Source organism: Stegastes partitus, unplaced genomic scaffold, assembly GCF_000690725.1.
Source record: "Stegastes partitus isolate 25-593 unplaced genomic scaffold, Stegastes_partitus-1.0.2 Scaffold127, whole genome shotgun sequence".
NCBI lineage: Eukaryota > Metazoa > Chordata > Actinopteri > Pomacentridae > Stegastes > Stegastes partitus.
Genome location: NW_007577858.1, coordinates 269,407 through 285,422, shown reverse-complemented (window position 1 = coordinate 285,422; position 16,016 = coordinate 269,407). Strand labels below are relative to the sequence as shown.

The following is a 16,016-nucleotide window of genomic DNA, read 5'->3' as shown; positions in this document are numbered from 1 at the left end:
GATTGTGACTGATGAAATGTGACTGTTGTTTTATTTAAAACATGTATCCTAAAGCTAAACAGTCTATAGATTAAGGGATAGATGTGAATTCAACAAGTATTTTACTTTACATTCAACACTATTGCTTCTGTCTCAGGCCACGATGTTAACAAAATGTGAAATCCTTCCAGCATCCTCTACAGTGACTCCCTTCATTGCCACGTAAAAGGGAGTTCATCAGTATTCCAATCACACCGCTGATGATCAAGTCCACTAGTTCACAGAGCTTCACTGTCTTATTCTCTGTCAATGCTGTCTCTGACCACGCTCCGCTCTGGCCGTCACCGCCAAACTTTGCCTGGATTCAAACAGGCATCACCTTTAGGACGTGTAAACTAACACCCTCTGTTGGCTGGTTCAGGGAGTTCAAATATCCACATCAACCCACTGAAGCCCTGTGCAGCATTTCACTGGGGGAATCAGTGTAATCATGGATAAATCCACATTCTAAAATTTAAAATGTAGAACTGTGCTGTGAAGCATAATTACTTGCTCAAGAGTCACATCTTGGCACCTTGATCTGTTTTACTTTGTATAAAGGGGAAACAACCTTGGGGTCACAGCATCGTTTTTAAATATGTGCAGTAAAAAGATAATTTGTGTTTGCAAGCTTCTGATTGTGTTTCTACCTCTCTTTTATATGTAGATGAATCTAACAGAAATTAAATTGTTCTAAATGACTATTCTACATGCTGATAAAGGTTTTTCTTAAATAAAAAACCCCACCTCTTTCTTTGTCCTGTCCGTAGGTCCAACTGGCTGAAGCCGTGCTGCGGGCGTCGGGTGGCCCTGTGGCAGGTCTGTCTGCTCAGCGCCGGCTTTAACTGCATCCTGGTGGCCTGCGTTATCCTGGTGGTGCTCTTCCTGTCTTTGGAGCTGCTCATAGACACCAAACTCCTACAATGTAAATAGCGCACATTTATTTCTCCTATTTCAAACCTGCACTTTCATTAAAGAAGAGTTTGCTGAGCGTGCGTATTCTTCTCCATTAATACACCGCGTGACGTTCATAAGACACCTGGGAGGCTCACAGTGCAGCACGCAGCAGCAGCTCCACTGGAGCGGTGGGGAGTTAAAGTCTTTAGTGTCCTTGAGCATTAAACTGAATCTTTATTAACTCCACTGGTGCTGCTCCTGCTTTGTGCCCTACCTGCCGACAGGATCGTATTGAGAGAATTTATTTTCAGGAATAAAATGTGTGCTTTTCTTCTTCCTCTTCCACTGTCCTTCACCTGTACATACCCAGGAAGCTGCCACTGCTGTACAAGATGAATGTTTTGAATATGTACCTTCTGATGGTCAACAAATAGAGATATAAAATGCAGTTTAAGTGGTTAAAATTATCTTCATTTTGATTAACTACAATAGTAAAAAAGGGCTTACATATTGTTACATCAGTGTTACTGTGAACAAACATATTGAGTTAAATATATTATTTCAGTACTTTTACTTATGATGCTTTAAATACAAAATAAATTCTGTACCTTTACTTTGTTACTGCATGTTTTTACACACACACACACACACACTCACACATATACGTTTAGTCAAGTAAAGCATCAAAATAAATCACTGTCAATACGTGCATAAATGTATGTACAATTATGTGCATTGACTTAGAATGTACATATTTAGTAAATACTGAAGACTTCAAAAACTAATTTAAAACTAATAATGTATATAAGATTGACTTTGCATTGTATCCTTCATTTAATTTCACTACCATACATTGCACAATTAAGGAAAAAAAACAGATTTATTGTGTGTAGGTGCTGGGAAAACTATCACTTATAGGACTTACTGTAAACTGTATTAAATTGTGTTAAGGCAATGCTATACCTAAAATGATGCCATTTTTTTTAGTCGTGTGCAGGCATCGCTGTTGAGAGTGTGTAGTCAGTCACAGAAGTGCTGGTGGAGCTGGATGGTAAATGGTTGTGATGGGGAGTGATGGAGTGAGGTGATAATGAACCAAGTCTCTTGTCAGTGGCAGCAGGCACACATCCCCATCGATTACTGGCCAGCATCCAGCTCAGATGATACCCAAGTCTCGCTACGGGGACTGCAGGACTCTAGTCACTTTAGATCTATTGTAATCTAGTTCTTAGCCCACTGTCAGTCCCGCAAGACAAAGAGTGCAGTAGGCAACGAGGCGGGGGCAGGGCAAGAGAGTTTTAGTGGTGTAGAATATAAGTAGAAACAGGTTGGGACTGATGGTTAGTGAATGGATTCTGAGATGATTGAAACATCTAATGTGGCAAAAGTTTACTTATTTTAGTTTTCCTTGAATCTACATTCATTCAGTAACTTTTTTTTTTTTTTGCATGTTACAGCGTGCTCCTTTTCAACTGTGCAAATTAACATTCATGCTATTTCCTCTCTCAACAGTTTCCAATGCGTTCCAATTTGCCAGCATTATCCACTGGATCAGCCTTATCATCCTGTCACTCTTCTTTTCAGAGGTATGATCTGTAAAATTTTCTATATATAAATTTTTATTTCTGATTGCATCATTCATGGAAAGTCTTCCTCCGTGTAGTTCTCATTCTGTTATCCCCCCCCCCTCCTCTCTGTGCTCTCGGCCTCTTAAGATGATGCTATGTGGTCACAAGAACGTTTCAAGGGCGCAAAGGCACTGACATGTCACACTTCTTTTTCATTTGTAATTGAATTAAACCCGCTAAACTTTCTTTAACTGTAGATTACGTTTTATCTCCAGCATTGCAAACCAGGCACAAGCCTAAGGGAACTGGAGTAGGTGGTTGCTGCCATTTAATTTTCATTATTGTCCTGTCTATTGTCTCGTCAGGATTAAGCCGTAGCTTCATCAATGCTACCTTGGGGCTTGATGGTTAGAAAAATGTCTATCATTTGAAGCATAATTGTAAGTAGTCTTAATAAAAATGAAGCCATTGTTTGATAAAAACGTAATGTCTTATCATTGCTCGCGAATTGTGAAAAACAAAATGGAAAGGGGTGAATTTGGCCCACAGGCCTCCACTCCAGTGCAAACCAATTACCCTGACAGCCTCAGCCCCAATGCCCTAAACCAAACATTAATTACCAGTGAGCCAGCAGGAGCAATAATTAAAGCTGAGCTTAATGAGCAGTGGGGATGGGGTTACAGTGATGCGATCCATCCAAACACCTCACCCACCGACATCGCGGGAGAAGAGTCACCAGGGACTGCCGTTAGATAGATGTGACATACCACCAGCGGGCCCGTCTGCGCCAATCGGAAAGCAGAATTCTTACATGTGGGCGGGGCACCTGTACGTCTCATTTGACACCGGCGCTGTTGTCCAACATGCACTCCAGATGATGGATTAGCAGGACCACTTGTACACGACACCTCATGCTAATTAGAGTGTAAATCAATGACCCTGCTCAACAAAGTGTCCCACAGCCAACAGCTTTCACAGAGCACAATGTAGAATTTCACATGTGATCCAATTACATGTGTTGTGCTCTCTTTTGCGGGTCAAATATCTATATTAGGTAACATATTTACTACGGACGAAGCTTTATTAAGATGATTATAATGCAGAAATTATTTTAAATACATGACCAGGTGAAGAAGTGCCTGATGCTTTCTCTGACATGTTTCTGCTGTGTATCAAAGTCAAATGAGCATGTGCATGTTTTTTTTTGCTACTTTTCATCATCTGAACATGTTTTCCACTAAGCAGATGTGGTTAATTGTTGTATTTTGGGCTACTTTTAGCGAGTCTGGCTTCAGATATAACATTCTTGCATAGTTATTATTCCACATTGTTTAGAAATAAAAGAGATTCAAAGACGAAAACAGGCGCAGGCCTCGTTTCACATATTGACAAAGGTTGTTGGATGTGATGACAACTCAAAAGACTGAGAATATCACAAGAGCTTTTGATATGTATCAGCATGCTCGCTCATTTATCTATTTTAAAGTTTTCATTTGTCTCTCTGTCTGCCTCAGACTGTCTTCAGGATTGTAGTGCTCGGGATCTGGGACTACATCGAAAACAAAGTTGAGGTTAGTACTGGTATACTGGCAGATCTGGAAATTTTGAATCTTTTCCAAAAAATTTGGCCAGATATTATCTTTATTGTGTAAGTTTGTTTTTCTATAATATGCCTGTACTTGAGTTTTTCTAGTGTTTCTTCTAAAATTGCGTAACATTTTGAGGGAATGCACTTATCTGCTTTCTTGCTGAGAGTTGATTTTACAAGTGGAAACAAGTGTCACAACACAAGGAATTTCCTCAACAAAAGAAAGATATAACCAGTTAATTTATATTTAAAGGTGCCAATGGGTAGATTTTGTAACATTTGGACACAGCCGCACAAGCTGCTTGCCTTATTTATGCTAAGCTAAGTCAACCATGTGTTGGTAGCTTCAGTGTTTACTGTGCAAACATATATGAGGTATGAGGTCTTTTCATGTAACCCTCAGCAAGAATGCAAATAATATTCTTTTAGCGCAACCCGCTATACGTGCATACATGAATAAATTCCACATGTAAGCCTAACCTTTGAGTCTAGTCTATTTCCAGCCAGAACGCTGCACTGGAGAGTTGGACGGGGTAACTGGAAGGGGCTTATGATTCACAACAAGAGTGACATGCCTTTGAATTTTGTATGCGCTTGTTTGTGTGTGACCCCCCTCAGGTGTTTGATGGTGCTGTCATTGTGCTGTCCCTGGCCCCCATGGTGGCCTCCACGGTGGCCAACGGGCCCAGCAGCCCCTGGGACGCCATAAGCCTCATCATCACCCTGCGAATCTGGAGGGTCAAGAGGATCATTGACGGTGAGGCGGGCGAAAAAAAAACCTTTTGTCCGTCACAATCAACAAGTTCATAAGCGAGGCTGATTCATTTTGCGAAGCAAGCTGAGGAAACACCCGGTCGCTCTTCATTCAGAGGGATCACACGGATGCATGAAAGTCAGCTGGCCTTCAAACAGCCAAATGACAGCCGTTCTATCCATGATTATACAAATTATTTGCTATTCAGAGCAATATAGCTATTGATCATCCCTCAGAGTAAATTGCTGCCACTCTGCTACTCTAACTTGTATTGATTGTAAGCGTCTGGTTGAGTAGATTCAGAGAAGCCATAATGAATATAGTGGTTGTTCTCCCCTATGCTAATGCAGACTGGTTCAATATCTGTTCAGAGGTCACCCTCACGACGAATCTCTGACTGCATACAGGATCAGCTGCACATGAAACAAGCAGCAACTCGGGCTACAGTTTGTTCATGTCCAGTGAGACAGTGGACAAGTTAAGTGTCTTTCAAATCTGTTCCCTAATAATGATCCTAAATTTTTGATTACTAACATAAATAACTCTCTTGGTTGATTTATGGTTGATGGCTTTGATCCAGATTTGCTGCATTTAATCAAACCTGAGTAAGTTGTTTAAATGCAGCCAATTTACTGACCCATAAGGGACACATCATCAACATGACAAATAAACACAGGAATGAATACAATACAGCTTTCAACAACATTGATTCACTCAGCAGGAGCATCTGTCTTTGGAAAAGTGTGCCTCTTAACATGCAGCTGCAGTGTTGCTTTCCAGGGAATGAACTCTTGATTTTCCCGCTGCACACCTCAACCTGTTGGGTTTGATATTTGTGAGTGATTGAGTTTCCTTGTTAGGCAGGCAGCAACAGACCTCGGAGGGGTGGAAAAAAAAATTTGCACTCAAACCAATAAATGTACAGCTGAGGGACCGGCTCAGTTATCGTAAGAGTGCGATTGAGTCTCTCCTAGAATAAGCTTGACGTATAAAGCGGCAATGTTTGTCGGTCCAATGGGAGTGGAAATGCAGAAGAGTGAACTGCAGCACAATTTGTGAGGAAAACTAAGCAGATTTTATTAGCAATGCAGTGTCAGATGGGAAATATCAACCTCTCAAACCTGTAGAAAATAGGTGGCTCCAAAAAAACAAAAACTGTAACCTGGTGTGTTTGAAAACCATTTGCTGCATAGTGAGTTATGCTGTTTTCTTTGCCATTATTTGGTCAAGCAACACGTGAATTATTTCAATTTTAGTATTCATTTCCTGTAGGATGTCTTCTAGCTCCTGCGTTGACAGCAGAAACCTTTTAGATAAGTAAGCACCCATACTATCAGAACAATAGAGCCGATACTTTGACTTGTAATGGAGGCAGTGCCTTAAAAAGAGCACATACACAGAGCACACTGTGTGTATTATATGTCAGCTATATTTGCCATATAAATAAAAGTTTGTATGTGTGTGTCAGAGTGCAGGGAAACAGGGTTTTGTGGGTTAAGTACACATGTCACAGGCTTGTTGTGTGAGCAGTGAAACACTTGACAAGGTGAGTGGACAGAGTGGAGCAGGGCATTGTGTTGGCCTCTTAGAAGTCGTGGGATCAGTTGTGGTGTGAATTACACTGTTAGACACGCACTGCCAGAAGCTGTCAGCAGTGCTGTGAGACGCACACACAACACACTCACACATACACACACACACGAGTGTAATCACGTAATTGACTCTGCATGCTTGCAAACACACACTGCCACATAAATGTATTACAGTGTGTGGCTAAATAATGAACTTCTGATTGAGCTTTTCATGCTTGTGTGAATTCTGACTGGACTGACCCCATCTGATGTCTTCTCCTTTTGTGATGCCTATGTGTGCCAACATGACTATAAATAGGTACAAGGAGCATGTGGTGGTGGCTGTGTGCTTTGCTCTACTCCTCTCTGTAACAAGAAAGCCTTATTTTATTCTCATCTCAGCGTGTTTACAAAGCCAGCAATTGAATTTCCTAATAGTTCACGAGGCTTTATGAAAAGGGCAGGTGTAATTACTCATGAAGTGTGTGTGTGTGTGTGTGTGTGTGTGTATTGCTCGTTGCAACAGTCCCAGTCAGGATACACAGCTTTACCACGTGTGCTATCATGTGGTTGACTTACAAATGTGATGACAGAGAGGTGTGAAAGACTGATTGTCTGCCAACAGTGACGACAACAGGTATCCAAATTTATTCTCCCTCTTCTTTTTTTAGTTACACCTTCCCGTCCTGCTCCAGAAACTGTGTCATTTATAAATAAAATGTGCAGCCAGATTGTAGCAGGTGCAGCTACCGATTGACCGGGGCTTGATTTGAACTGTTTGATGCATCAGTTCCAGCGTGGCTGATCTTCTGATATTTCTGAACATTACATTCATTATTTCAGGGACTGTTTAGTTAATAATTCATAGAAAAAAAAACAATCAATCAGCTGCAAAGGGATAAGAATTGATTAAATCAGTGATACCAGGACAAGTGTCATTCAGGCTGGTCAGAGTATGTTGACAATACTTAAATGGTCACGTTAGAGCCACAACTCAGACATCACAGAAGATTAAAAGATGAAGAGCGAGCAAGCATGTGGCTGCTAAGACCAGACATTTACAAAAATATTCAAAAACTCTACATAAAATGAACTAACACAGTATGATACAAGCATCCATCCAGGTTCCTATAAGCTTCTGTTGGTTTAAATGTGTTCTTAGTACACAAAGTAGCGATTAAGCATCCACGAAATGCAGCATGTCACACTTTAAAGTGTCATTTTGTTGTTTTTCTCTGTAGAATTGTTTCCTAAGAAGCAGATCAGAACCACTGTTGACAATAAACAGAGATCATTTTGAGTCTTCCTTGACCCCATCAGTGCTTGTTAATCTAAAGCAGTATCAGGCTCATGGCAGAACTGTCACTTCAGTTAATCCAGATGTTGCACACAGGCCCCAGATGTTAACTCATAGTGATGTTTTCGATGGGGTGAAACAGGACGTTTACGTTATAAATCTGGACTGAAAACATTTTTACGTTTTCTGACACCTTCAACCTGTGGAACCCTTTTAGCACCTTGTTTAGTTCCTTCAGTACAGGTTTAGTGTTACTAGTTAGCAGTAATTAATGAGGTTTGCGTATGTGATGACAGACATCTTCGGAGTAGAGGGCTAATGGTCAACCAACACTGACTTTTGACCGTGATGTGTTGGATGTATATTACACTGACTTGATGCCTCCTTATGCTTCACAGTGTTTTCACACAATGTAATTATGCAGTTTGGTGTCATTACTCAAATTCTGTTTCTTTTTCTCTCCCTTCTCTTCCGTTTTAGCTTATGTGCTACAAGTCAAAGTTGAGATGGAATTGGAGATCCAGCAGTGTGAGAAGACGAAGGCTGTGAGAGAGGAGCAGCTGGAGCGTCTCACTCAGATCTGTCAGGAGCAGGCTGTGAGTACACCTCAAATTTAACATCATAGAAAGGCTGCAATCACCCATTCACATCCACAAAATTAGCTTGAAATGTAAAAGGGGAGACTGAAAAGTAGTGATGCACGATATTAAAATTTCTGGCTGATACCAATATCTGATATTAAGATTTCTGACATCACTGATAACCAATATTACTGATGGTGATATTCAGTTTTTGTTCACACCAAAAAATGAGTATAAGTAAGCACTGTTAGAATGTGAAAACTATTCAAAAGAACCCATACCAAGAACTGACAGTTCCCTTTATTATGTAACAAAAGTAAAACATATTTTAACATATTTACCGTTCAAGTCCAGGACCATTTAAGTAAAAAACAGCTGTGAAATAGCAGCAATATCAAATGTAGGGATGAAGCCTCTAATGTTAGACAATCACTGGTTTTTCACAAATTTGTTCGTCGGGCCGATACCGATATATCGGAAAAACACGAATATCGGCCGATACTGATATGGTCGCCGATATATTGTGAGTCCCTGCTGAAAATATGTAGAATTTTTAAGAAAACTCTTCATACAACCAGTCAAAGCTGTAATCATCCTATTACAAGAAGAGCATGGGTCCTCACTAAGTTCCTTTTCACAGCCTGAAGTCACAGTAGGTATGAGGTGGCGTTCATGTTTAAAGGTACGGCCCTCTAAATGAGAGGAGTTTATGTGCAGCCTCTCAGATGACAAAACACAAACACTTCACCACATGACGCCTTAGCACAACCTAAACTCAGCTGGAACCCAAACTTTACCCCAAACTTGACTTATCCTAGCTAAACCTAACCTTTCAACCATGTCTTTGCCTTCAAATGGATGATTTACACAAAATGAATGTGGTATGTAGTACTGTGTGCCTACATATAGACCTATTTGCAATAACTAACCCTACTGTGGTGCAGGAGCAACTTTACTCTCAAGGTTACATCATAATTTTGCAAATACTTCTAGTGCAACTTCAATAGCAAGTGTTTCAAGACAGCAACATGACTGGAGGGAACCGAGATAGTTGCAGTTTGATGTGAATTCCTATATGTCCAAATGTACCTTTTGTTGACGGTGATGTTTGAGTGGAGAAGACTGCGAGTTGAGGCTGTCACCCACAGGAAAGAAACAAAATGGCGCCCATTGTTGTCTTCTCTGAGTTCAATTAATCAACGTCACATCCCACCAAGCAGTTTTTCAGGGATTTTTCTGGAGGTACTGTCCTCTCCTCTGACAAAGGCCCTGAAACAGGACTTACAGGGGAGGTTTCTGTAGTTGCAACACACCCAAAAGTGTAGCTCATGAGTTTCTGAAGTGTAAAACAGAGTAATCGCAGCACATCCACCTGCCAACAACCGTGATATGGTTCAGCACTGAATGGATGAAAATAATGCAAAACTTTCATGGGCATATTCTGTGTAATAGTGGGTTTATAATTCTCAGAGGACATAAACTGAGTTGAATGCAGCTTTAATGACACCTTGAACATAGTCCCACATAAATTCTGTTGGCTTATATTGTATGTGGGTAGTAAAAGTGTGCAATTCGGATGTGGATGTTTCTTGCTTACTGCTTTATGATCAGTTGTAATTTGCAGTCACGTAATTATCAATTCTTTGACAGCAGTAAATGGTTTACTGCACTAATGGTGTGATTAAGGCCACACAGGCCCATGTTGAGCTTGGCCTCATAAGAAAGTGTCAGTTAATCTGCCGCCAGAGGAGGGCAGCAATACCTCACAAACAGGTTGGCTCTTTCAGCAGGTTTCATCATTATTCCTGAGAAAATACAGGCTGACAGTCTCACAGTGGAAAATTCAGACTATCATAAATATTGATAAAGACTTACTTACTGAAGACTGACTATATTGACTGAAGTTCAGATAAAGTGAATGAAATTATCAGATTTATGTAATAATTCTTCTTAAACAAACCATCCTTTATAAATGCAAGCAAAAGTTTTCCAGTTATATTAAACTGTCCCCTTTAGACGACACCCTGTTCTGTAGGTTTATGTATGACCACAGGTGTATTTATATATTTTACTCTTTTATATTACCGTCTATGTTAATGATGCTCATTGTGCTGAAACTTATGCTGGGCCACATATTTTCTCTCCGTCCATCCTTCTCCTCACTCTTTTCTTCACCTTTTCACCTCATGTTGTTTCTTGGTTACATCAACCTTCCTTGTCTTCTCTCCTCCCTCCCTGGTTTGTTTCTCTCCTCCGTTGATCTTTTCTTTCCTGTCCTCCTCATTTTTTCCACATTTCCTGAAACTACTTACTCATCATTTTAAAATCCCTTTATGGCATTTCCATATTCATTCACACTCCCCACGTTGTTTCTTTCTTTCTTTCTTTTTTTTTTTTTTCATAAACGTATGCACACCAACCGTCTTCAGTTTGAGATCAGGCAGCTGAGGGCACATCTGGCCCAGCAGGACCTGGACCTCGCAGCAGAGCGGGAAGCAGCCATGCAGATCCACCATGTATGGGGCAAACAGGGCAGGAGCTTTCAGGTTGTAGAAGGTTTGACTCCTGGGGAGTCTGACGATGAAGGCGGTCAGAGAAACCCCCGGGAGCCGCGTGCTACTGCAGGTATAGTATTATTTCTAAAGCTGTGCTTGTATAGACTGGGTTGAAGGGCATTGGAAACGGCCATACAAACTGGTATGTGACATGAGTTGGCTATAAAAGATAAATCTGAAAATGACTGCATCTAAGACAAAAGCTCAAAACAGCGAATTTGAATACATACCGCGCCGGGGGCACTTTTTGCTTGAGAAGGCAGCATGACAAACCAGGAGAGAGGTGCAACATAAAGTATGTACATAATTATGTGGAACAAAAAGTCTGTAACGTGGTAACATCAGGTGAACTGGATGCCAGAGCAGTGTACAGTTAATCTGGAGCAGTAGCCCTGGAGCACCTTTGAGGCCAAGCTCTTAGCCCTTCCATGCTCACACACAACACCCATCTGACTGCAGGCGCTCTGGGATCAATGCGAGGGCAAAAAAGCTTTCAGGATCTGGTGAATCCAGGAGAAAACAAGCATGTTCTCTGACACTATATGTCAAGCTGCATGGGCTTCTCTCGTGCCCCGAATATCTCTCTAACTGCCCCCCTTCGTGGCGAGGTTGGCCGAGCCAGCCCAGACTACTTTGGGCTATTTCAGGTACAGAGTGCTCTGTGCATTGGGCCTTGTTAGGAGAGAGTGGGCTCCTGTCAACATCTGTTCCCCTTCACCTGCAAACCACAATAGGGCACCATGAGGCTCCACAGCGGCCACAGTATTACCCCAAGGGCATAGTGGGAAATCTGGCTCACAGAGACAAGTGGGGCTTTTTACAGAAACATGGTCACTGGGATGAGCACTTAGGCCACAGGGCCCAAGTCAAATCAGGTGAAGTCAAATCAAGTCAAGTTTATTTGCATTGGCCAGTATTGCACACAGTAGGCTTCTCTCTGTCTCTTTCCCCTCCAGGGTGCCATTAAACTACCAAGACCTCTGATGAGGGCAACGGCCTTTATACGAATGACAGGAGACTGATGGTTTTGACTCCTCAAAGTGCTAAACTTTGTAAATTTGAAGAACATCCAGTGACAGGCAGTGTTAATTAATGAACAAACAAAGTTTTCTCTCCAAGAGGATAGTCCGTATGATAATATGCTCACGATGACTGTGGTAACATGTTGACTTTAGGTAGGTATCATCGTGTTCACTATCTTAGTTTAGTGTGTTTAGAATTAATTAGCACAAAAAACAAAGTACAGTTAAGGCAATGAGAGATCTTCAAAAAAACAGACATTGGCCTGATGATAGATGAAAGCTCAGGGCATCACCAGACTTACTAAAATCCATCATATGATCACCGTGAATGTTTGGCAATTTGTGCAAATTCCTGTTATAATGTGAACCAAAGTGGAACCAGCATGCTGACATGGTGTTTATTGACACCATGAAGCTGCTGTGTTGTAAAATCAAAGCCAATGTGTTCTTAATCTGAAATTGTAATTAATTGTTTATTTTGTTTACATAGAGTAGCATTAGTTCTTCCCAGAGTCTGCCCCCTCCACTTCTGCTGCGATGTAGAAATAACACTTCACCCATTTAAGAGAACCACTGCACGTCACCTCTCCTTTTCCACAGACACATGACAGCCGGATAACTTGACTGTCACAGAAAGAAGAGGAGAGCCTTTTATGTATGCCGGACAGCCCATTCTTTTTTTTTCCTTAAGACTCATGTGTTATTAATTGTGGAGTGATTGTCTCAGTCTTGTTTTAGTGAGTGCAATGCTTCCTCTCCAGGGGTGGCTCAGGGATTAATATTTTAGACTGAAAAATAAATGAAATTACCCATCAGAGTCTGCAGCATGTCCCACGGGACAGGGGCTAGCACTCAGGGTACTCTGGGTTCGCACTCAGCCAGCGGACAGTGAGCTCAAGACCAATGAAGCGAGCAGAAGAGCGCAGCAGATCGCAGCCATTCACCGTGCACGCTGAGGCCCGCTAGGCTGGAGGGATCAGAGCCTGAACAAAGAGCTCCGAGTCGCTCTCATTCTCCCCCATTTCTCCCGTCCCTGAAACCAACCCCACCCCGTCCCTGTCCCAGTTTATTCCTAGTGCACTAAGGTGCAGCTAATGCACAACGTAGCAGTGCGTGATCCAGACCACTTGCCTATAAAGCACCTGTGGCCTGAGGCAGAAGTCATCTCTGTCAATATTATGTTGTAAACATAAGCGATATTTTCCGTTTGGACTAGTTTGCGCTGTGAGTACTGAAATGCAGCGAAGTACAAACAAAAAGGTGTGAAATTCAATTACAGTCACTGCCGCACAGAGTATTAGTTGTACAGACGGGTGACAGATTAAAGGAAAAACCTAAACCCTTGAGCCCTGCAGGGAAGGAATCCGATGGCCCTGTTATGCTGCGGGGACATTTTGCTGCCATGGTTTGAGACCAGTTGTCCCCTTTTGAAAGAAGCATCACTGCAAGTCAATACAAACGCCCCCATGAGGGGTCACTAAATGCTTAGATAAAAAAGATGTGCATCATACGTTGTGGCCTGTGGGAGATTTAGACAGTGCTCTCCTCCACCCATCCTCAAAACACCCAATGAGGAAACTTCAAGAATCAACACCAAGACACACTGAGTGTTCTGGTGGCACATGGCAGCCTTCCTAAGACACTTTATTTACAAAATTTCCTTTAATTTGGCACCCATCTACATGTCTGTTACACTACATTTACCCCTAATTTAATTCTAAAAATAACTGCTAATCACAATTTCTGGTCCATTTTGTACTCATTGTAGTGCAAACATTATTCAGAACTGAGCAGTAATAATAATAATACTTTTGACATCACGCATATTTTGTATTGCACAGTATCCACATTGGTCACATGGCGGTTGAATAGGTGGGCATACAAACGTTGTAGTTCAGGTGAGAAAAAACAGGCTATGATAAGTTTTCTATCGAACTGCGAAGAGATGAAAAAATGTTTGGATCTTTTATCTGCTGTGAGTGATTTGACTCATCTGTTTTTATTCCATTACATTTTATATATTGATATGATTGCATTTAAATTCCATAATGATGTTTTACTAGCAACACTGTCATTTAGCATTATATGATTATACTGTAGAAAATATCATGTTAATAGTCGGGGAAGCTTTAGACTGGAAAACCAGGAAATAAGCAGGAAGATGAGTGGTGGGTTCAAAGTAAAACAGAGGCAGAAATATGAAGATCTCGTGTTTTTATTTGAAACTTGGTTCTCTGAAATAAAAGTGGTAACCGTGTAATTATTTTGTTTGTATTTCTTTAACAAAGATCCAGTTGTACGTGATGACATGAACAACTACATCAGTCAATATTACAGCGAAGCGAGCAGTGGTAAGTGACTATTAAAACGACATTATTTCACACAAAGTAAATGCAAACACAAACAGAAACAGCCAAACACCTTTTTCTGACTCTTTCTGAGTGTTTTAGAGGCTGCTAGAGTATTCAACAAAACTTCAAAGATTTCCCCATAGATCACTCATAAAAGATATGATTTTGTTGTACCTGCCTTTCAGAAGATTCAATTAGATCTTGATGAATATTTATTAATATTATAAATGGTATATGAAGCTTGATTATCCTGGTTGCTGCCAGACAAAAGTCTTAATTCTTGACTTATGATGACCTTTTTATATTGATATTCAGCAGAACAAATTTACCATTACCTTTTGCACAACACCGTTAAAGGGATGATTCCTTCCCTGTTGTGTGACATTTTCTTAATTTACATGTCTGTCAAGATGCTGGGGCTTCAGGTTTGGGAGCGCGGGTCATCACCACGGCAGCCATTGATGTTCATCTTCCCATCAGTACCAACCCCATCCAGTCGAATCCGATGCTTGCCATGGAGCGGGTGGGCAGCGCTGTAAGTGACGCCTCCACCAGCATATCACGGTCCAGCGGCAGCCTGACGGCCCGCCCCCACAGCCTGAGTAGCCACACGCCGGGTTCGTCTATGACAGACTGCAGCAGCAGCACAGCTCAGGACCTCAGTCTGAGCTACAGTGCCCATCGCTGCTGCCCTCCTTCCTTCTCAGGCCAGGACCCCTGCAGGGACCCCAGCATGGTGGTGCAGGAGCTACTCTCCTCCCTCTCTGAGGACTCCTGCCTCGCTCAGAAGGGCCTGGCAGTAGACCCTGTCAACCTTAAGCTTCCCAGTCCCACGGGCTCAGAAAACGCAAGCCCTGAACTGGACAACAGAATAAACATCTTCAATCGCAGGAACCAGGAGGAGAGGCGAGGCCGGGGAAGAGGCTGTGTGCTGTTGCAGACCAAGCCTCTGATCCACCTGCAGGGCAGCAGCACCGAGCCCTCTCTGGAGGAGAAGTACCGGCTACTAGGACCGGCTGACTCACCTCTGGGCCACATGCCTGATACATAAGCTACATTTACACAGAAACAGAAGCTTTTACTCTCTTTTTACTGCCATCTTGTTTGGCATATATCTGTACTCTTGTGACAGGTCAAACCTCCTGAGAGGGACCACATAAGATTAAAAAAAACCTGACTTTTCTGTTGCTGTGTAAATCCAATCTTAGCCAATTCAGAGCAAGCTTGAGCCTTAGCTTCCAGTTAACACTAATGCTCCTTCACTTGACGTGTTCAGAAGTCAGTAGTAGAAGTGACAATAAGAATTCTTAGGCCCTTTGCCATACCGTCCAACCTCCCGTGTTTCCCCTTAATGGATTTTTGAAATCAGAAATGTCCGGATATAGCACAACAAAGACAATAACATCCCAGTAAGGGGGCGTCTAATGTGTTCTTGGACACATTCTTCATCAGGAATTCTCACTTTGAATAGGTCCTAAAAGCACTGAACTTTACATGAATTAAAACCAGCAAAGGGCCATTCAAGCCTATACTGAACAAAAACATAAATGCTGAACAGTGTTGCAAAACCTCGACACTGTTCTCTGGAATTTTGAGCAGTTAAAGGAGTGTTTTCTAATGCATTTTGTTGTTATTTTGTTTCTTTTCATTTGTATGATCAATTTAAACATGAGTCTGTTCTTTGTTCAAACAGCCACAGGGTACACAAGACTGGCTTTACTCTTCAAACAGCCAATTTTTTACCTTTGCCTTTCTGTCACCTATTAGTTTGATTTGAAACCATTGACCGTCATCAAAATTTATTGAATAGCATT

At 41.7% G+C, this 16,016-nt stretch overlaps 1 protein-coding gene across 1 annotated transcript in view; it reads left to right on the top strand.

Moving 5' to 3' along the window:
* Positions 1 to 15,253, top strand: part of LOC103354965 (transmembrane protein C15orf27-like) — a 33,918-nt gene extending 18,665 nt beyond the window's left edge. Inside the window, exons 3-10 of the mRNA XM_008278587.1 lie at positions 789 to 943; positions 2,428 to 2,501; positions 3,998 to 4,054; positions 4,690 to 4,828; positions 8,174 to 8,289; positions 10,704 to 10,899; positions 14,140 to 14,202; positions 14,613 to 15,253. Coding sequence (XP_008276809.1) covers positions 789 to 943; positions 2,428 to 2,501; positions 3,998 to 4,054; positions 4,690 to 4,828; positions 8,174 to 8,289; positions 10,704 to 10,899; positions 14,140 to 14,202; positions 14,613 to 15,253 — 1,441 coding nt within the window. The remainder of the gene's footprint in view (positions 1 to 788; positions 944 to 2,427; positions 2,502 to 3,997; positions 4,055 to 4,689; positions 4,829 to 8,173; positions 8,290 to 10,703; positions 10,900 to 14,139; positions 14,203 to 14,612) is intronic.
* Positions 15,254 to 16,016: the final 763 nt, after the last annotated feature.